The sequence below is a fragment of the Dryas octopetala genome, chromosome 9, assembly GCF_963921425.1.
Source record: "Dryas octopetala chromosome 9, drDryOcto1.1, whole genome shotgun sequence".
NCBI classification, from domain to species: domain Eukaryota; kingdom Viridiplantae; phylum Streptophyta; class Magnoliopsida; order Rosales; family Rosaceae; genus Dryas; species Dryas octopetala.
The window spans coordinates 12,070,221-12,092,290 of NC_141374.1; the positions used below are offsets into that span (position 1 = coordinate 12,070,221).

Below are 22,070 nucleotides of genomic sequence, written 5' to 3' on the forward strand. Positions count from 1 at the left end.
ATACCATAACCATTAACCAGCTCATATAATGTGACCACCCCTCTGTCAACTGCTTTTCTCTATATATATATATATATATATATATATATATAGGCTCTACTTGTTATTTGTCCATCTTCAGTCATTTCTACAAACCCAAAGCGCTCTACTTCTTATTCTTCCATTTGATTCTCATCTCATAGGCTGCAGCCATGTCTACTGAGACTACTACTGTGGTATCTATGCCTGCTGATGATCAGGTAATTAAATCATCTGCTTAATTTTGACAACTTTTCTCTTTATTAATTTACGCCTCTTATGTTGTTAAAGATGCATGGGATTTTAGGTATAATTATGTTCCAATAATCCTTGTCTGAATTACTGTCAACAACAGAACAAGGAGTTAATATCTGGGTTTAGTACTTGATATATACTTATTGGATGTTGTTTAATATTGTTGAGAATATAGAAATAGAATCCCACATCCGAAATTTTAAGCTTTGCATGATAATATATAATATCAGGAGACCAAGCGACAATTAGTTTTTGGTTGAATGTTCTAACTTTTAGCAAGCCACAATTAGGCCTGAATTTTCCTTCCATTAACCAAAAATCCCATGTCTGATTTTATATGCTCCAGCTTTGTGTGTTTAGTTGCAACATTTATGAGTTTATCTAGGTAAGTATTCAGATTCTTTAATGAATCTATTGACAGTTGGATTGCTCACTATGTGTCTGACTAAAGTTTTCATTGCATTTTAACCCATGGATTAGTACATAGAAAAGATGCTTTATATGTTGTATTTCAATCCATCATTTCTAAATAAATCAAGCAGATAAATAATTAATTAATTTAGAACCCACATAGTCAGTAGAAACAGGTTTTCTTGATTTGCTGATGTTGTTTTATGTTTTACCTTATCTGTTGTTATGATTCGAAATTGGTTGTCTTCTATGGTCATGTTATATTGCAGCTGATCATATGGTTTTGTATTATTGCAGCCACTTGAGAAAAAGGTAAATGAAGAAACACATGCAATTAAAGTGGATGATAGTCCTCCATCCAAGGATGATGGGGAAAAAGATGAGAAAGAAAATCTTATAGCAGATAACTCTGAAGGTTCAGAGATTTCAATCACTAAGTTTGAAGAAACACCAGCAGATCACAACCAGACTGAGCCTCCTGTTGTTGAGGTCCAGAAGGTTGATCATGTTCTGGTTGAAGCTGGCCCGAAAGAGGTTGAGAATTGTGATCAGGACCCAGAAGCATCATCAACAAAATTAGACTCAGTAGGTGATGCTTTGAAAAGACAAGAAGATGAGAGTCCCACAATTGAAGTGGTTGAAGATATTCAAGCTGAGAAACCAGCAGTTGAAGATGAAGCAGTGGAGAAAATAGCAGTTCAGGCAGTTGAGGAAGAGCCAGAGAAGAAGACAGAAACTATTGAAGCAGATGAGAAACCAGCTGTTGAACCAGTTGAAGAACAGAAACATGATGAGAAGCCAAAAACTGAAGCTTCAGATGAGCCTAATCAAATAACTGAAGCAGCTGGTCAGTCAGGGGAGTGTTTGGAGACATCTCTTGTCAAAGATTCAGAATCCATAAATGAAAAGACTGAAGAAAGTGTAGAGGGTGAGCAAGAGATTATTGCTCATGAAGACAAGATTGAGGAAGTCAGTACAGAAGTTCATGAACTTGTTGCCACTGAGATCTCTGTGTCAACTATTGATGAAGCTCAAACTAAGGAGAAAGAAGCTGGGAAAGATAAAGAAGCAGAGAAAGAAGCAGAGAAAGAAACAGAGAAAGAAGCAGGTGAGTTGTTGAAGAATGAGACAGTGCTAAGTGAAAAAGCTGCAGACAAGGAAGAAAAGAGTGTCAAAATAGAACAAGAAACTGAAGAGAATGAGAAGACTGAAGCATCACTTCAAACTGAAGCAAAGAAAACTGATGAGGATGGTAATGGGTTAAAAAATGTTGCAGAAGTTGCTGAAAAATCACTAGAGGGAGAGCAGACTGATAGAGACTTGGTTGAGGCTAAAGAGGTGTCTGTCAAAGAAGAGTTGTACAAGGACATTACGGTGAATGAAGACACCGCCGTGCCTTCCGCCATTGGTGAACCTGCAGGAGAACACAAGAATTCCCAGTTGGATGTCAAGGCTGTGGAGACATTGAAAGCTGATGAAAATAAGTTGGAGAATACAGAAGAAACTACAAATGAGTCCTCCAAAGATGAGGTAGTGCAAGACGTTTTATCAGCAAAACCAGCACAAAAGCAATCAGGTAGCATCATGTCAAAGGTGAAGCAATCTATTGTGAAGGTAAAGAAAGCTATCATTGGGAAATCTCCCAGCTCAAAAGTGCTTACACCTGAAGTCAAAGCAGATGAGCATGTCAAATAGTTTTAAAAGATAGTTTATGGATCACTTTGCAGATTCTATGTAGTGTCACATATGGTGTAGTTGATTGATTTGGGGTTCTTCATGTGCTTACCTCTGGAATGATGAACAGGTGTGCACAAGAGGGCAAAGACCATGCTTTTTTGTTTTGTGTGGGATTTGCAAGATTTTCTTACTTCTTTTTCATGTTAGATACAAGTATTATTTGTGTATGGTTGGCAGGTTGGGTGAGTCATGTGTGCATGTGACATGTAATTGACATTGTATTGATATGTTTTTTTACTGTTATTTTTATTTTCTAAGTTATAATGAGTGTTACTGTTATCTTACCTGTAGCTTCCATGGCAAAGATTTACATATTGATCAGCTTTAATAGGACAAAACAATTAAGTAGAATATGTTAATCTTTTTATAGACATGGAATTGATGTTCTGTGATAGAATCATAGAAAATTAAGAAGATCCCAAGTATTGTCACTACTTTTCTAAGTGGTGGGACTTATAGTTTCAATGGTAGAACACTTTATTTCAACACTCAAGGTAAAAATTTGACTTTACTCTTTCCTTCTTTGGGAAAAAGAAAAAACTACTATATTCCGTTATTTATGATCTGTTCTTAAATCTTAACTCAAAAAAAATTTTATAACACATGATAATTGATATTACATACAGTCTTTCTCTTTGATCGCATATGTTGAATAATTGCATGTCACTGTGAAAATAATCCCAAAAAAGTCATATAAATAAATCTATACTTCATTTTTGCATTGAAAGGAATTAAACTCTTAAATCTATTCTAATATTTACTTGTTTCCTCACTTTCTCTCACCACTTGTACTAGGTCCTTGTAAGCTTATACTTCATTATTCGCTTATTCGTACAACAAAACTAAATGTAGAATTGAACCTGTCAATGACCATTTGGTTGAGTAGATGACACTTAATTTCTCGTTTGTAGAAGTATATTTTGAGTTTAAATCTCATGGACGATAGTTAATTAATCAAAAAAATGTAGAATTGAATCCTCCCTTCTCAGCCAAAAAAAGAGGATCTTCAATCTAATTGATCAAGTTCTCTTGGGCCTGACCAAAAAAAGTTCTTCTTGGGCTGGAGTTTAGAATGGATCGGATATGTCCAAACTAGAGGTGTCAAACGGGCCGGCCCGGCCCGGCCCGACCCGTTTAAGTTGAATCCATCGTGCTTTCGTACCGTGTTCGGGCCGGCCCATATAGTTAAGACCTAAGCCCAGCACGGCCCATGGCCCGCGGGCCATTCGTGCTCGTGCCGTGCCTTAAACGGGCCGGCCCACGGACCTATTTTTATTTTTATTTTTTATGGTGATAAAACTAATCTTATGATATTTTTTCTTATTCATAATTAAATATTAACATTAGTTTTCATGAAAATTGAATATTTTTGTTGAAAAATTCTTTAAAAATAGAAAAAACAATGTTAAAATAGTCGTGCCTAATTCGGGCCCATTTCGTGCTCGTGCTCGTGCCGTGCTTGGCCCGTGTCGTGCTCATGCCGTGCCCGATGGGCTAAAAACTTCGGCCCAGCCCGGCCCATTTAATCGTGCTGTGCCTATTTTAATCTTGCCGTGCCGTGTCGTGCTCGGGCCGGCCCGACCCGTTTGACACCTCTAGTCCAAACCTGAGTTAGGTGGGCTGATGATTGCCAACCCTTTCCATTTTGGGCCAGACCCAATTCAGATTTTGACTTTCTCGACTCACAGACAAGAAGGAATGGGATTTAATTAAATGGGAATTAGATGTCGACATTTTTCTTTGTTGTTATTGTTGTTATCAATTCAACTTCGACTTGGAGTATCCTTGGAATAAGATCGATAGTTGTGAGTTAGAATAAATTAGCCAAAGGTCTTCTCCCTGACAATGAAATATGCATAGAGAAAACTCCAGACAGCAAGCCTAGAAAGGGGATCGTGCCCCACTACTCCACACGGAGACATGGGTTGGTGGGGTTACTTAAACACATTCCTACATTTAACTCCCAATCAAAAGGAGGACCAAAAAGTAATTAGATTAACATCCACATGTAGATTAATTAGGAGAGCACTTATAGCAGTGAGTGAAGGGCATATTGTATAGCTTGGGAGAGAATAAAGTTGAAAGAAATTAAAGAGGGTTCTTCAATGGCCTTTATTGGGTTCATAAATTCTGAGACCTAAAAGAAGAAAAAGAAAATGAATGAATAAAATAGAAAATGACATATATATATATATGTGATTGTAGGGTGAGAATGGGGGCAGTGGTAATTAGATGTTGGTCATCGTGAACAAAGTATCCAACGTTGGTATACCCACAGGCCAAAGGGCCCAAGGCCAATTAAGGTCAGCTAGGTTGGAACAAATCAAAAGTGAGAGTAGCTACTAGCTAGGCTAGCTACATAGCCTACATATGCTCATATGCTCATATGCTTAGTGGTACATATACAATTTAATAAAATAAAAATATGCTTGAGTTGTACATAAAGTAATTATATAAGATGCAGATCAATGTCATTGGAACAAGAGAAAGATATGTATGCCAGAGGTAGTGAGGCAGACCCAAGCAACATAGGGGGAACAACCTTTTCTTTTACCCTTCTTTCTTTGTTACAACTTGCAACCCAAAATCAAAATCCTCCTCTCCCTTTGGACCCTTACCTTTCTTCAGGACCAAGTTTGCCTATCTGTCCCCCCCACTCTCTTTCTCTCTCTCTTTCAGTCTTTCTAATTCTCTCCCTCCAAATATAGACACAAATTAAAGGGAGTGGGGATTTGGGGCATGAACCCCTTACCTGTGCTTTGGCTTTGAGATCCAGACTTGCACTTCACGTCTGTAAGTGAAGCCCACAAAATTTTTATACATTATTTAACTAATGAACCTACATATGACTTGTGCCAAACTTCCTAGGTCAGATCAGTAAATATAACCTATGACATGCATTGTTGGAATGTTGGAACAAACAATCTTGTGTCCAAACCGGGAATGAATGTTGGTACTATGTTGTTCAGCCCAGTACTGCTCAACACATGTTAGGGCATAGGGCATTTGCATAATTTGCCTCAAACACCTGTAATAAGCTTTTAGTTTTTTTGGTTTATATGTATATATATATATATATATTTAGAAAGGGTTCTTGCTTACATGGGTGACTTTGAACCGTTGATAAATGTGAATCTAATTATATATAGGACCCATACCAAATTTGTGAATCTCACTATTTATACGGTCCACAATTATCAATAATTCATCCATACTAACGTATCTCGTTGTACAGAGTACAAACAATGTCATCAAAATATTCTCTTCTGGTACTCATTATGAGTATAAAGCAGATCATGGACACCTCTATATTTTTCATTTTGTTTTTCCCAACAATTCACAGGAATAAAATAAGGATGATTACAAACACATAAGTGGTCGTGTGTGAGGGGCTAGAATTGACACAATAATTTGTGAACCCCCTAGTGTTGTAAGTGGCAACAATATATATTGAGATCTATGGAATGTATTGATCATTCTAAAATAATTAATTTAATTATGTTATTGCTGATTTGGACATAGTCATGCTCTTGCATCCTTTTGCACGTGTATTTAATTTGCATTAATTTGGAGGACAAAGAGAGAAAAAGTGGTGGGTTTATAGGGGCGTTGGGTGCGGAATTTAGTTGATTGCATGTTTCATAAAGTTGAGCTCATGTCTTCGCTTTTGAGAGACGTCGTCTTGGATTAGTTCAAAAGTCTTTGAAACAATTTATCAAACACCTCCTCCAACCTCCTATGACTTTTACACTTTTTTGTCTCCCCCATTTCCTTTGCTTTAATTCTCCCTTTGCCTCTTATGCCTATGCGTTGTCACAATTACCAATAGCTAGCGAATTAATTAATTTGATTTGGAAGGATTACTTAACAATGTTATATGAATTTTATAATTGATTCTCGTATACATTAACAATTGGCAGCTATTTACGTATACATACATGATTGTCTAAAATAAAATTCTTAATTAGCATGAATCTCAATCACCTACGAAATGTCATACTTTGTTGGGATAAATATTCAAAATCATTTATTACCAATCAAATGATCAAATTAATTAAGGGCTAAGAAAAAATTCAATATTATGGTAAATTTGTGTTTCACACGTGACACATAATTAGAAGAGAGCGTGTTGCCAACAACATATACTGAAGGATGGTTTATATTTTTGTCTGATGGGTGGTGGGAAAGCAATCACTTGATCACTTTCGACATATAATATAATACATATTAATTCATTGATTAATTAATGGTTAATACATAATCATTAGAAATATCTTATAAAATTTTTAGGGTGCAGCACATAAGGGAGTAATGTGAAGGGACAAGGGAAGTGCATGGCTGAAGGCTGTCCCAGTAAGACCTATACATTAACCTCATTTGAACAAACATCAACTTTATTGAGGTGTTTAATCCTAAAATATAATTAGAAAAGAGAGAAGGCAGATCATCTGCTCTAGCTCCAAAGACGAGATTGTAACTTTAATACTGTTTGTTTGTCCCCATTAGGCACTATGCGACCTCCTTAATTCTCTTCCCTTCATTCATGTTTTCTAATTTTAGAAAAAAGAAAAGTTTAAATAAAACAGTGTTGTCTGGCATATATCAAGTTCGAATTAGCTAGCTTGGTTGGCCCAGTGTCGTGTCTGGAACTCTGGATTAATAAGGTCTGAAATTTGTTTAAAACATTTGTTACACACAAGTCATTAGTGACAAGGTAGACATATCCAATCCAAGAATGTATGTCTGAGTTGCCTATGGCCCTATATATGGGTGTCATCATCAGTGTACTGCCAAGAATATGAGTCGAACTCTTTTCATAAACGTGGAGGTAAAGAACTCTACTATTAAAGCTATTAGTGGTAGAATGAGAATATATGTATTATTATACTCAGGGTCGAGTGAAAGTAGTTGCCCTCACTTAACCATTTTATACACCTAATTTGTCTTAGCAATTTAAGTTTTCCTTGATGTTCACCTAAATTGTTTTGCTATTATGGTAGAACAAGGTACTTGATAAAATGTCTCTAAAAAATGAGGTATGGACAATATATATAAAGAATATTTGAGAGCTTCGATTTTTAAGAAACATAAGAAAAATAATAAATCCGCCACTAGTTAAATAACTTAAATCATACTAAGCTTCATGCTTAAAAATATTGTTACATATGACTAGGCTGGCTAGCATGCACATCTCTTTGTTAGGAAATGCATGAGGCGTGGGGAATATGCTAGTCTTGTAATTTTCCTTTCGTCTGTTTCCTTGTACATGTTATCAATTCTTTTCAGATCGAGCTATTAATTTCAGATACCTACCACTCCATTAAATCTTAATTATATATAATTAAGAATATGACAGTCATATGTTTTCCCTCAGAATCTAGAAAAATCTGATAATCGATCGACTAGCCTTTTGTTCTTGTCCTTTGGATGAATATAATGGAGAATATTTAGAAAAGAAACAAAACCCAGCTCACAATAAATTTCTGACATCGGTTACATTTCATCTCATTCAGTATTCAATTTGGTTGAAGGCTTAAAACTTTTTCTTTTTTTTTTCTGGGAGATAATATAAGATAAGAAGTGGATAACTTTTTCTTCCTCAGAAAAAAAGAGGGGTTTATTAAAGCTACTTCTATTTTTTAATATTCTCCTCCTAAATTAGGGTTGGGAATGAATTATTGTAGCTGATAAGGAAACTAGTTTTTTATTGATTAACATTCTCTTGTCGAATATTTGATATATTATATTGTTATACTGTAAATTTAAATTAATATTAATTTAATTAATAATTTAAATGTACAGTTTATTAATATAACATATCAGACTCATACTATATTATGATATGAATCGACAAATTGTTAACATAAATCTGGTCGATAAACAAAACAACCACATGGGATATACTATATGGACATGTGGGCCACCATGGTAGCAAAATCAATCATCAATTTCCGAATTCCGAATTCCTCCTTTGAAGTATGACTTGTTCAGTTGTTTGGGCGTTGGCTCTCCCAAGTCCCAACTCCCTCTCTTTTTCTGGTATGGTTGTGTGTGTACACATATTATATATACAGAGATTCATGGCCTGAGATAGCGGCTTTTGAGCACTATCGATCACATTTATATATTCTCTCTCTGAAATTAGGAAAATGGGAATTAGAGCTGCCCATTCATCTTCTTCTTCCACTGATAGCAGCAACCATCCTGATCATCATCTTCCTAAGCCTGCTGGGTCTTCATCTTCTTCTTCCTCTCTTTCTCAACAAATCAATGGCAATTACAGTAACAGTCAATGGACTCAATGCCATGGTAGTCACAGTGGCAGGAGAACAGATTTGAGCACTGATCTAAGACTTGGCCTAAGCATTTCACCCTCTCATCAAAATGACTTGTCTTCCACTTCAACCCCAAGGTATGCACTTTTTTCTAAAGAACAAAAAGAAAATTAAGGAAAATTTTACTTGGGGTTTTCCCAATTCTATTGTTAATTCTCTCAGCCAAACAAATCTTCTAAGCATCAAATTTGGTCTTTTGGGTTCTTACTTCCTATTGATCATGACTCTATTCTGATATACAAGGAATTGTATTAACTCCCTCTTGTTTACTATCTTCAATTCTTTTGGGTAGGAAATGATATGTTTAAGTTTAACTTATATATAGTGAACATAATTTCAGGGAGCAAGCATTGATAAACTGGCCACCAATCAAAGCTATCTTGAGGAGCACTCTTGCAGGGAAAGCAGAAAACAGGCACCAATATCCCTCCTTATTTGTGAAGGTCTACATGGAGGGCATTCCCATTGGTAGAAAATTGAATCTGTTTGCACATGATGGTTATGATGCTCTGATTTCAACTCTTGGCCTCATGTTCAAGACTACCATTCTATGTAAGTCACATATATACATACAAAATAGGACCTCCAATTATTCAGATCAAATAATAGTTGGGTTCATATATTTTTTGGAAGCAGGTCCTGATGATATTCATGTTCATTCAGACAAATACCATGTGCTAACTTATGAAGATCAAGAAGGGGATTGGATGCTGGTTGGAGATGTGCCTTGGGAGTAAGCACACACAACCTTAAACCAACTCCAATTCTTTTACCAACTTTTGCTAGCTCTTCATGTTTTTCATATATAATAGTACTTGTCCTTGCATTACATTGTGTAATTTTGATCATTTTAATCGGGTTTGATACACAGGATTTTCTTGACCACTGTGAAAAGACTGAAGATCACAAGAGCAGACAGATGTTAGCTAGTTAAATTATATTTGTTCATCTGATCAGACAAAGTTAGCAGAACAATCTGTCTGATCTACCCAGATACCAGTTTTGTCTTAGTGATGGTGGTTCATAACTTCATACAATCATACTCAAAAAACAAACTCAGAAATGCATAGTTTGGGCTTTTTCCAAGTTTGTGTACAGGCTGTACAGCCTCAATATTATAACAGTGTATATCTCCTTCTCTTTCTTATTGGTTTCTTTACTCCATGGCTTGTAATTGTCTCTGAAACATGTTCAAAGTCCCTCAGAGGCAGCCAATGATTATAGAAGTAAAAGTAAAGGAAAACAAACGTGGGGCTGGGCTGGCCATGGATGGGCTTCGTTCATTTTTCTCTGTGCATTTCTTTTTCTTGGGTGTTTTTTTTTTCCTCATTGTTAGGTGGGATGTGGTTTTCTTGGATGGAGTCCCATGTTGTCACAACAAGATTGTAGCCTTTGAAATCTGGTGATGATTAGTAACTATGAATGATCCTCCTCATCAAGACATGACTTGGCACACGGGTTCCAGCTTGTGTGAGCTTAGACGACGTGCACGCCATAATGCTCATGATCACTCCTGTCGTTTTGATTGCAGAGCGCAGATTTATAACTTCCACAATAAACCCTTTTCAAAAGCTTAATTCAAACATGGAAAAAGTTATAATTAAGCATCATAACTTGATCTGTAATAATGTCAAGAAGTGCATCCATTGACCACCCAAAACGTGGTGGTGGCGGTGGTGCCGAGGGGGTGTTATCTCACGCGCAGTAACTTTTGGTGATGGTGGTGCTTCAAAAAGCAATAGGAATAAGCTACTCTTCATAATCTCAACCTAAAGTTTGTGGCACACAAGTCAGAATGTCAACTTGTGAGGCAGAGTAATGTTATTAGGTAAGCCAACCACAACCATTGAAGTTACATCATGAGTACCAAAAAAGACCAAAACCTGGGTATTCAGGGCAAAGTGGAAAATGGCGCACTGGTCCTTCTTATTAACTAAATTTGTATGAGCACCAAGTTTAGAAAGTATAATTAGTTACCAAGTCATCCTCTTTAATAGTGTCATGTTTATAGTCTATTCTATCTGGTGAGTGTTACCGCATGTATTAGGTAGATCTCAATCCTTACTTTTTTTTTTTTTTTTTTGAAACAAGAATATATTAAAAGAGCCCCAAAGCAGAAAATCAAACAAAGATGGCCCAAAAGCCAACCAAATAGAAGACAACAACAAAGCCCAAAACACTAAAGAAAAATGATAGCAACACAAAACGACAGACAAATTCCCCAAATGTCTTCAACGAAATCAAATCATAAACAAAACCCCAAAGCAATCAGCTTTCTCCCCAAATCACAATCTCCATTGACTCGACGCCAATCTAGAACCACAGAAATCACAATCGCCACAGAAAATCCGACCACACATATACTAGGGTAAACTACATTTTTGATTCTTGTGTTTTGGTCAGAAATAACATTTGACCCTTGTGGTTTTAATTTTGTCATTTTAGTCCTTATGTATTAGGTTGTTTATACATGTCCTTATTAACTATTAATTCTCGATGGCTTTGTTGTTAGTTTAGATTATTAATTGTATTCATGTTTTTCTTATTATTTAGCATTAACGTAATCTTGAGCCAAATGAGCTGAACAAAGCTCAAGCTCAAGCTCATTTAAAAAAATGAGATGAGCTTACCCAAGCTCAAATTTGGGAAAAATCAAACGAGTCGTACCTAGTTTGAGCCTAGAAAACATCATTTGAGCTAGAGTCGAGCTTGACCTTGATTAAAAATATACAAGCCAAATTTCGAGCCAATCAAACTCTATAATTGGCTCAACTCGGCACATTTACACCCTTATTATTTGACATTAACTTAATCTCGAGCCAAACTGACCAAGTTCTAGCTCGAGCTCAAGCTGGTTTCAAAAACGAGCCCAGCAAGCCAAGCTCGAGCTTAGGAAAAATCAAGCGAACTGAATCGAGCTTGAGCTTGGAAAAAATCATTCAAGCTAGAGCTAAGTGATTGAAATTCTTGACCACCTTAGTATTCAGTTCGATTCAGCTCATTTACACCCTTACATGCCTTGCTCGTGCTGGCCCGGCCTCTTTGTCACTGGCCCATGGCCCGTAATGTCAGCTTTGGACTTACCCGTAACTCTATTTTGGGTCGATTACGTTTTTATTTTTTATTATTTTTTGGATAGCTCTAGAAAGAAAGAAACGGGAGGGCTTTTCGGTAAATAAGTAAAGAAGAATCGGGTCGGGCATGTCCGCCCCTCCGAAATAAAAAATTGGTAGAAGGAGGGAGTATCGGGGGAGAAGAAAAAGCCATGAAAGGCCAGACGTCGGGTTCTTCGAAAGGTGCTGTCAAGTTCAGGATGTGAGTTTGTTTGTTTCTTCTTCTTCGTTTTCTTAATTGTTTTCGTTTTGGTCTGTGAATTCCTGGCAAATAATTATGTATACGTATCACAATGGGCAGGCCCACAGCCCAGAACTTGGTACCAATTCGCTTGGACATTGAAGTCGAAGGCCAAAAGTTCAAAGACTCTTTCACTTGGAACCCTTCTGGTAGAAGTTGAATTTTTTCAATTTTTTCTTTGTTTTTGTTTGTTTAAATTGTGATTCTTGCACAGTTGACAGCACTTAGTAATGGGTTTCGTTTTATGTTGATTGTTGACAGACCCTGATTCAGAGATTGTGGTGTTTTCGAGAAGGACAGCAAAAGACTTGAAGCTTCCTCCAGCTTTCATTACACTCATTGCTTCTTCCATTCAGGTTGGCCTTCATTCAACTATGTCAAATTTTCCTATCAAACTTTCTGCTAAATACTAATAGCTTATGACCATGTTATCTGATTTCAGTCACAGCTTGCCGATTTTCGATCATTCGAAGGCCAAGACATGTACACAGGCGAGAGGATTGTTCCAATTAAGGTTACCCTGTACATAATTCTCCACATTGGCAAGTGGCTACCTTTCAATGCTTTTTGTTTATTAGCAAAATTCTAATGCTGTTTTTATTCACAGCTTGATCTTCGAGTAAACCGTACTGTTATTAGGGACCAGTTTTTATGGGTAAGCTTCAACAATTGTTATTTCATCATATCATTCCAATAGCTCCTGCTCTTGCACATGGGTTTCATCTAATATTTGATGGATTTCAGGACTTGAACAACTTTGAAAGTGATCCTGAAGAGTTTGCTAAAACCTTCTGCTCGGATTTAGGTATTCAAGACCCTGAAGTTGGTGTAAGTCATCATTTTCTAAACAAATGTGATTTTGGTTGACACATAAATGCAATTCACTTTGATTGAAGCTTTTGGTTTGTGTCGAAGTTGAACATTGATGTCTTTTCAGTTTGCTAAAAGAAGTAATTCTCTATTTGCAGCCTGCAGTTGCTTTTGCAATTAGAGAACAACTGTATGAGGTTGGATTTTATTGCTTCTTTGATCTGTTATGTGTTTGTGCTTCTTTTGTACCTTACATGAGTTACATTGTAGGTGCAAGTAATGTGAGAATTTTAATCTTTGGTCTTTCTGTATCTCATCTTCTAGATTTCAGTTCAAAGTGTAGCTTCAGCAAGAGAAAGCAGAATAAGCAAGAAGGGACGCCGAGGGGCTGAACATACTCCAGCCAGGTTTTTGTGTTTACCCTTTTTTTAAACCCTACAATTCATTTTAGGGTAGGATGAGGAAATATACATTGCAAGGCCTACATGATAGTATTTATGTCATTAACTCTCCTTTCTCTCTCTCACTCACAGTAAAGCTGGTAGTACTGGATTGGACCTGGTGAAGTTATTTGGTCACAGATCCAGTGTTGTTCGGTGTGTCTTCTCACTCTACTAAGTTTTGGAAATTTCTTTTCTGATGAAACTTGAAATTTTCATTGCATATGCTTTTTTTTTTTTGGCCAAGAACAAAAGGAATAAGGTTCATTGCATATGCTTTTGGATAGAACTAAAAATACTATAATTGCACTTATGATGTTATAAGATCATTGCCTAATCTTATCTTCCTCTGGCATATAACCAAAACATAACCTTGAACAGAGACTATGTTGGCATACTTGCTAGAATTTTTTGAATTAAAGCCTTCTTCCTCCCATTATAGATATATTTTCTTCCAACAGCTTATCTTCTATTAACACAATCAAGTAGTGTTCTTTCTAACTGTGTTTGGCTTACCAGAAAATATAAAGGTGAACTTTTCACGCTCCATGTTGGAAATTTACTTTTAGTGTTCCATTATCAACAACCTTCCTCATTATCATCAACTTGATCTTGTTTTGATCTACCTCAAAGAGGAAAGTGCTTGACAGCAGGGCAATAGGCTTATATCTTATACCTCTAAAATTTAAATTGCCAAGTCAACTGCATATTACTTACTAAAACTCTCTATCAACTTCTGTGTAAATTAACATTTTGAAAGTGACCATAACAACGAAAAGAGAAAACCTTCATTCTCATACTTAAACCTACCATACCTATAGATATTCAATTCCTTCATGCCTCTCCAAAAACATTTTCCTAAGTGAAGGTAGGGTGCCTGGTTGAGCTCAATTGCTCCATCAGTATGACAAATGAAATACTGAGTTATTTACACTAGGTGATGGAGTTGTTAGAAAAATTAAAATGAAATACTGAGTTATTTGCCCCTTTGCTTCCAAATGTTTCAGGAAAAGAAAGGAGTGGGATGTATACGAACCCATTGTTGATCTTCTATCTAGTGAGGAGGTGGATGCCCTTGAAGCAAAAGAAGAAAGGACTGCTCGGTGAATTAATACACAGCTGTGATGGAAATTCTCCCTGTCATTTGGACCCTAATTCTGGTTCCTGTAGTTCAATCCTATAACCGTTGTTTGCAGTGAGTCTCTAAAATCTACTTGTCACATGATCAGCACGTGAGAGGTGGGATGTGAGAGTCACATCGTATACAAATGGTTACTTGCAGGGAAGATTTTATCCCAGCAAATCTACATATGTAACTATGTCCTTTTCTGCACAATGCACATCGTGAATTTAAATACATAAAAGACAAATTTAGTTGGGTCCTTGTCTTCCTTCTATTGTCAACTCTAAAAGGCCGTTTTTCCTCTTATTCATTCATTGCCAATCTTGTGATATCATCTTCATTTGTCCATTTACGACAATAAGACAATTTGATCTTTAAAAGAAGAAGAAGACAAGTCATTGCCATCATCCCATCCAAGTCGTCTTGGTGATGATTTTGAAGGAAGAAGAAAAAGAGGATTGGTGGCATGGGCATGGACTATGGAGCCTACCCATGTCTCCATTTCCTTGCTTTGACTTCTGAAATATGCAAATTTAAGTCCATTTCTGTGATCTTTTATAAGGCCACCGACTGTGAGTCTGATTGAACTTCCAATAAAGTATTAGGTATCAAAGTGTTCTTGTACAGTTGTACTCCATGTACTGTTCCAGTGTTCCTTGCTCCATTATTTGTTTTGGACAAATTATTCATGTACTCTCTGCTGTTCGCTCTTAAAGTATTTTAGTATGATTTGCATGACAAATGTGTTTGTGAAAAAGTGTTATGACTCATCTTCTTCTTCAAATTTTTTGTTTTTTTTATCCAAAACTTCAATGTCAAATCATCAGATCAAAGAAGCTCAAGCTTCACATTGCCCCTGCACGAAAGCCAGTGTTAGACCATCGTGGACGTTCATTAAATTTTCTATATTTGATTTTGAATCTTCCAACTTTATAACTTATTAGGACAATACTAGGCTTCTTACATGTAAGAAGTCATTCATTCTTATTATAAGTAGGTTAATTGCATTGAGCCGTGTTGACTTATAAGGAGAAATTGCTCATCACGAAAGAAAAGAAAAGAAAAATAAATGTTGGTGTCAATTTGTGATTGAGTTGTAAGGATAAATTACTCCTTACATGTAAAGAGCTAAGCATTTTTCGTCATATTATGGCTTAGTTTGGGATTGCTGTGAGAAAAAACAACTGTGAAGTAAAGCAGCTATGAAGTAAAGCAGTTGAGTGTTTGATAAACTATATTTTCAAAAGTGCTGTGAATACAAAAAATAGTATGAAGCTGTTTGGTAAATTGTAATGTAAAACTGCTGTGACTATTTATAATTACTAAAATAAGGATATTATGGGTAAAATAAAATTTTCATTTCACTGCAGCTTTCAAAAGCACTTACAAACTTGCTTTCTATTTCTGCTGTGGGGAGTTGAGAATTGTGAGGCAAAACATTTTTTCATTTTTTTTACCAAACACCAAAACTGCTGTGAGTGATTGAGAAATGTCATCTATAGCAGCTCTTGGGTCCTCCACAACAATCCAAACGGGCCTATGTGTCATTACACTTTAGAAATTTGTAATTTGCTCATTTATTTTTTATGATTGACGTTGTGAGTAGATGAGAAATTCCGATGGATCTAGATCTGAACCGGTATGAATTTAGCTAACTTACAAATTGATTTAATGACGCCAAACAAATTGGTTTTGCAGAAGGTACAAGAAGCAGAGCATATTGATTAGAAAAAGCAATGTGTGGGATTTTATTAAAACGGCTGAAAAAAGTAGTTGGGAGTTGTGTGAATTATCTGTAGAATTCATTTTCCACCTTGTTTGATTTTATAGTATTAGTTTTCTAACCAATAAATTTTTAATGTTTATACAGTAAAACATGCAAGTCACTTGACCATGCAAATTTATATAATTGGGATTTGGGACTACTTGAGGACCACAAAGAAGATAAAGAGGAGATAAGGTAAATAGACTACACAAAATTAAGAAATCATGAGGATGAGAAACAAGAAAAGGAAGAAGGGGATTAAAAAGTTGTTCTAAATTTCCATTAATAATCTCACTGTGATGTTTCATTAACCACAGGGATTTCCCTATTCATCGACTCAACAATTACAAACTAAAAAACTTTCAAGGCAATGGGGGGCAATCTTACAATTTCACCTCACAAATCCCTCTTTAATTTTTTGTTTTCTCTTTTCTCAGTTGGGTTTACTTCTTCTTGCCACCATAGTTTGATCAACAAGATGATCATCATCCCAACACATAATCACTATCTACAAGTAATACTTGCATATATACCACCCGATCCCCAAACAATGTGAACCAGTATATATATATATGATGCAAGCAAAGGATGACCCATATATGCTAATTCCTGAAGTGGGTCTCTTTTTTTTTTTTTTTTTTTTTTGGGTGATAGCTAGCTAGCTAGCCAAAGGCTGGCCATGTGGTTATATATCAAGAAGAGATGTTGCAGGCTGTGGGCTTGGACTTGTCCAGAATAGACCACATCACCTGAACATCTTCATAAGCGCATGCCATCACTTCACCATGCAGAGCGGTCACACTATTTTCATTCCCTGCGCAAATGGACAATTACTCCATCAACATCTTGCGCATACATATATCACTCGTATATCGTATAACTGTTCATACAGAAATGTGGTCTTGTCAGACTGTGAATCTGAACGTTGATTATGTCGGCTCTTAAGTGGACGTGTAATTCAGATTCACAGTCTGACGAGAAAACATTACTTGTGGTGATATCTAGTAGAAAGAAAAGTGATAATATATACCTTGCAGCTGGGACTTCTTATGATCTCTGGTTCCTGGCTGCTGGTTGAAGAAGGTACAAGCTTTCCTGAATGGAGATGTGATGGTCTTTTTCCATGAAGCCATATAGTATATAGTTTAATAATTGAATGGTATGTATTTGTCGGTGAGATGAATAAGAGTTTACAAGTGTGGAATTAATGGAGGAGTGAATATAGTTTGAGATGTCTCTCTTTCTAGGCCTTGTGCTACTGAGCTAGCTGGATAAAATATATATAGTGGGTAGGGAGGAGAGGGTGAGAAAGAGAGAGGGGCAAGATCCGTGAGATGGGGTTTTTTGGAGATTAGAAGAACATCATGCACTCGATCTTATTTATTAAAAAAAAAAAAGATCTTATTTATTTATTTATTAATTTTTAATTTTTCTTATCTCCTCATCATCGAAGGTCGCCGACTGTCACCAAAGCACATGGCGCACGCTCCCAAACAGACCCCCCACCTTCGACCCCTTTACACGTGATTCCCTTTACTTTTCTGAATGTGACGTATAGTCGTATATTATGGGATTGCCTTGCCCCATCTCTCTCTCTCTCTCTCTCTCTCTCTCTCTCTCTCTCTCTCTCTCCCTCTCCTCCTCACATAAGTTACAAAATTGCCTTTGTCTCTCTCATCGTCTATTATGTGTAAAAATCTTGTGATAGGACACATAAATATGCAATATACTGTAATATTAATATTACTATACCATTACAAATTTACAATTTGCATTACATTACGAATTTGTTTTAGTGTATCGAGTGTTTTAATGAATCATTATGGGGCTGTTTTAGTGTGTATGGGTGTTTAAATGGATCATTTTGGTATCGTTTTAGTACTGTACTAGTGTGTAGTGGGTCGACTGGCATTGCATAAAAGTGTATGTTACAGTTTTCTTCATGTTTCAAATGTGAGTGAGAATAAAACAAAAAATAATTATGTGTAATTGTAATATTGTCACATTATATAATTAATCGTGTTATAATATGAGGTGTATAATAGATTTATATTTTTAGAGATTGTTCGGTTCACAAAATAATCAATTCTTATAAATTTTTTAGAAGATTCTCATTCCTATGTTTGTAATGTTGAAAAAGGAAATCAAGAAATACATTTTTATTTTCATTCTCATATTTGATTTGTTCAAGATTAAAAAATAAAATGATTTTGAAAAAGCATAATTTATGGTTTCTCATGAGAAGGGAAAACCAAACACAAATTAAGAGAAATGATTCATTTCCCCCCTTTTTGGGGCCGGTATCAAATTTTTATGAGCCACCAAATGATTTTCATGTATGTACTTACCAAATATGGAAATTGAATTATTTTTTTCATTCTCAAGTTTTCAAAACTTGAACCAAATGAGTCCTTAAAATATAGTATTAATAAAGTTTACCTATATTGTAACAAATATATTGATTACACTATACACGACTGTACAGAATAATTTCTCCAGATTGATGCCCAACAGGCCTCACTGCAGTCTTCATGTTCGATGAATTTTTTGCATTATGCATGACCTTCTCAGTCTGTCACATGCAAATGGGATCAGTCTGTGGACAACTCCCATTGGTTTAATTCCCTGCAGCTTCGTACTAGTAAGTAGTAACATTGTGACTGATATTGCAGTGCCTCAACCCAATGCTGCATATTCTTGGCCTTTTAATGTGAAATTAATATATACATGGCTAATTATCCATTCCATTCACTATTTATGCGACGTCCACATGCTCTGCTAGGCACAAAGACTGACCAAGGCAGCCAAATCTATTTGCAGTCTGTATGCTCATTACCCCAACCATATACTATTCTATGTTCTTTTATTAACTAATTAATTAAACCCCATTAATCTATGCCAAAATGCAGTTATACATAGATTAATGGGTCCGCATCAAACCCTACTTAATTACTTTAAAAACTTCATTAGTAGTGCGTTGATTTTAATCATGAGTTGACAAACCACCCATTCACACTTCAATTCAATTAAGGAACATAGTATAATATATATCTATATATTGCTATATTATATTATATTATATTATGAAATTGTAGTCTCAAGGCAGCATTGCCAATTTGCCATTACAAGGCACATGATCTTCTTTGCATAATGTGTTTTTTCTAGTAAACCAAGAAGGTCATCATCATATTGCTAACATTGTAAGAAAGAGGGATTTTAAATTAAGTCAAGGTTTACCTTCCTTAGAATCTTAACAACCCATTAATTTAATGTTCTTATGGAAACATAAAATGCTCTGTTATGTCTCTGCACTACTACTTCTTTATAATGTAAATTTCATGCAGAGTGAATGTACATCCCCCTTTGAATTTGATCCTAGCTTCTGGGCCTTTTTTTCTCTTCTTTTTCAAAGTTGATTAATTTAGCTTGTTTATTGCACCTCACATGCTCAATGACAGTTTACCTGTGATAAAATATTGTATGGTTATAGTTTTATATAAATGGATCTTTTCAATAAATAATAACGCAAAGGATGATTGATGGGTGGTTTTCACATGTTGACAGACACTGCATGTTTGGGACTCAATTGATGGTCGGGTGTTTTTTCCTTGACAACTTTTTAGTGGATGGTTTTGTTGAAAAACTCTCTAGCGGTATTAATAGTGCGGATAACCCTGTGAATCGAACCACAGATAAAAATGGGGGGAGATTAATTGACACTTTTAACCCTGAGTTAATTATAGGATTAGTCCATAAATTATACCTTGAGTATCACTTTAGTACATAAAATTTTATTTTGAAATTATGGAGTCCATAAACTATTGCACTGAATATCACTTTAGTCCTTTTTGTAACTTCTGTTACATTTTTCGTTTTAAAACATTTATGTGCTACGCACATGACCCATATTTGAGGGCTATTTTTTTCATCATAGTGCCCTACTCCTCGTCCAACATCTCATTCAGCCCTTACGCATTCCGCACTTATCCATGCGTACGTTGCTTCGTGATTCTTCTCAATTATTTTGAAAATTATTGTGTAAGGGCTGGATGGGAAGGAGTAGGGCACTGTGAGGATGAAAATACCCCTCAAATATCGGTCACGTGCACCACACATGAGTGTTTTAAACAAAAAAGATAGCAGAAGTTACAAAAAGAACTAAAGTGATATTCAATGCAATCATTCATAGACTTCATAATTCCAAAATGAAATTTATAGACTAAAGTGATAGTAGGGGTATAATTCATTGACTATGTCTTAATTAATTCTTTAACTTTTAGAAGCAAGGGATGTTTTCGATAAGGATGTAAAATTATAGTTTAGAATTTAAATTGTTTTAGAGTCTCGACATTTAAAAGTTGAGAATAAAAACTTAAAATTTATACGATGAATGAAAGTCAATTAATCTACATCTGAAAATAAACAAAACTTACACTTTTCAGTTGATCTGCGAGATTGACAGATTGTTCGACACTGTTATTCACAATTTCGCAATACGGTTAACCAGGGGTGGGTTTGGTCCGGTTACCGAACCGAGAACCCCCAAACTGGCAACCGACTGGACCTTCCTCAGATGGCCTTTTTGGTTACCTAGACCGAAATGCCGGTAAACCGGCACTCGGTTGGACCGGCATTTCTGGTCGGCTTGGCTTGAGAGAAAGAGAGAGAGAGAGAGAAGAGCTGTTCTTCGATTGGGTGGCTTCGATTCGCAGAGAACTTGTCAGATTGGGTGGCTTCGATTCGCCGTCCTGAGGCGTCGTCGGTGTGAAGGAAAGGTACCAGAGGGACCAGCTCGACGAGAGGAATGAGTTTTCAGTGGTGGGAAGTCGCAAAGTCATCGGAGCATAGAGATCACTGGCAAATGGCTCGGCTATGCCCTAGCTTGGGTCGCCGCAATCCTTGCTTTTCTATAAAATCAAAACATATGGGCAAAGAGAGGAGGGAGAGGCGAGCATTTCGGAGGTGGTCTCGCCTCCATCAGCCGCCGAACGACAGAGATATCGTCGGTCAAAGGCACGGCGAGAGAGATAGAGCATGAGGTTGGGGAGAGAGAAAGGGACAGTAAGAGAAATGAAAGAGTGTTGGCAGGAGAGAGAAGAGAAGATTAAAAAATAAAAACTGATTTTTAAGTTTTAAAAATCCATTTGACCAAAAAAAGTTAAAAATCCATTAAAAATTTATACATTAGGGTATTTTGGGGTTTGGTTTGGGGGGGTTTAGATTTTTTACTTTGTATTACATATGTTTTATAATTTATATAAAAAATATTTTATATAATACATTTCTATACCCTAAACATTTATATAGACTATAGTTATTAGTTATAGACTATTATTATAGTACACCATACTAAACATTTCTATAGACTAGTTATTAGTTATATACCAACTATAAATTATTGAATTATTATCAATTATATCGGTATAAGATATAATAAGCCTTATAATGTATATGATTTAAAAATTTTAAAATACACAATAGGGTTTAGGGTATGGGATATAGGAATAGGATATAGAGTTTAGTATTTAGTTTATAGTTATATGGTATAACTTGTTTAGGATATAGTACAATATTAGTTTAAGGTAGTTTTAATTAGTTTTTATATAGAAATTTATTATATAAATTATTAATAATAGCGTTTATAAATTTATATATTTTTTATATAAATTATAGAAATGTATATAAATGTATTATAGAAACGTATTTTAGGGTATAAAAATGTATAAAATTTAAAATTAAAATTTAATGTTATATATACTCGGTTCAATTTGATAAACCGGCAGTTCTAGGATCTAAGAATTGAAACCGGAACCGAACATACC

The 22,070-nt window shown here is 35.7% G+C and overlaps 4 protein-coding genes across 4 annotated transcripts; 3 read left to right on the forward strand and 1 right to left on the reverse strand.

The window, feature by feature from the left end:
• LOC147274152 (uncharacterized) lies at positions 1-2,598 on the forward strand. Its single transcript, XM_086227924.1, has 2 exons — positions 1-239; positions 982-2,598. Exons 1-2 carry the CDS (start codon positions 192-194, stop codon positions 2,377-2,379), a joined length of 1,446 nt encoding a protein of 481 aa, XP_086084050.1. The 5' UTR covers positions 1-191; the 3' UTR covers positions 2,380-2,598.
• Positions 2,599-8,450: 5,852 nt separating this feature from the next.
• On the forward strand, positions 8,451-9,755 carry IAA31 (indole-3-acetic acid inducible 31). Its single transcript, XM_086227390.1, has 4 exons — positions 8,451-8,833; positions 9,097-9,308; positions 9,393-9,489; positions 9,628-9,755. Exons 1-4 carry the CDS (start codon positions 8,571-8,573, stop codon positions 9,680-9,682), a joined length of 627 nt encoding a protein of 208 aa, XP_086083516.1. The 5' UTR covers positions 8,451-8,570; the 3' UTR covers positions 9,683-9,755.
• A 2,166-nt stretch (positions 9,756-11,921) lies between these two features.
• BSH (transcription regulatory protein SNF5, putative (BSH)) lies at positions 11,922-15,099 on the forward strand. The gene is made up of 10 exons (XM_086256823.1): positions 11,922-12,071; positions 12,171-12,259; positions 12,372-12,466; positions 12,553-12,624; positions 12,718-12,765; positions 12,855-12,938; positions 13,079-13,117; positions 13,245-13,327; positions 13,454-13,516; positions 14,368-15,099. The coding sequence occupies exons 1-10, from the start codon at positions 12,022-12,024 to the stop codon at positions 14,465-14,467; spliced, it is 723 nt and encodes a 240-aa protein (XP_086112949.1). The 5' UTR covers positions 11,922-12,021; the 3' UTR covers positions 14,468-15,099.
• A 1,409-nt stretch (positions 15,100-16,508) lies between these two features.
• Positions 16,509-17,566, reverse strand: LOC147274155 (SsrA-binding protein). The gene is made up of 2 exons (XM_086227938.1): positions 17,279-17,566; positions 16,509-17,062 (listed from the first exon to the last, which is right to left on the reverse strand). The coding sequence occupies exons 1-2, from the start codon at positions 17,379-17,381 to the stop codon at positions 16,941-16,943; spliced, it is 225 nt and encodes a 74-aa protein (XP_086084064.1). The 5' UTR covers positions 17,382-17,566; the 3' UTR covers positions 16,509-16,940.
• Between the last annotated feature and the right edge of the window lie 4,504 nt (positions 17,567-22,070).

Coding starts and splice junctions, on each gene's coding strand:
- BSH (XM_086256823.1), top strand. CDS start 12,022: ATGAAAGGCCAGACGTCGGGTTCTTCGAAAGGTGCTGTCAAGTTCAGG. Junction 12,939..13,078: donor TTCAAGACCCTGAAGTTGGT/GTAAGTCATCAT, acceptor CTCTATTTGCAG/CCTGCAGTTGCTTTTGCAAT. Junction 13,328..13,453: donor GCTGAACATACTCCAGCCAG/GTTTTTGTGTTT, acceptor TCTCACTCACAG/TAAAGCTGGTAGTACTGGAT.
- IAA31 (XM_086227390.1), top strand. CDS start 8,571: ATGGGAATTAGAGCTGCCCATTCATCTTCTTCTTCCACTGATAGCAGC. Junction 8,834..9,096: donor TCTTCCACTTCAACCCCAAG/GTATGCACTTTT, acceptor ACATAATTTCAG/GGAGCAAGCATTGATAAACT. Junction 9,490..9,627: donor GTTGGAGATGTGCCTTGGGA/GTAAGCACACAC, acceptor TTTGATACACAG/GATTTTCTTGACCACTGTGA.
- LOC147274152 (XM_086227924.1), top strand. CDS start 192: ATGTCTACTGAGACTACTACTGTGGTATCTATGCCTGCTGATGATCAG. Junction 240..981: donor CTATGCCTGCTGATGATCAG/GTAATTAAATCA, acceptor GTATTATTGCAG/CCACTTGAGAAAAAGGTAAA.
- LOC147274155 (XM_086227938.1), bottom strand. CDS start 17,381: ATGGCTTCATGGAAAAAGACCATCACATCTCCATTCAGGAAAGCTTGT. Junction 17,063..17,278: donor TAAGAAGTCCCAGCTGCAAG/GTATATATTATC, acceptor CCATTTGCGCAG/GGAATGAAAATAGTGTGACC.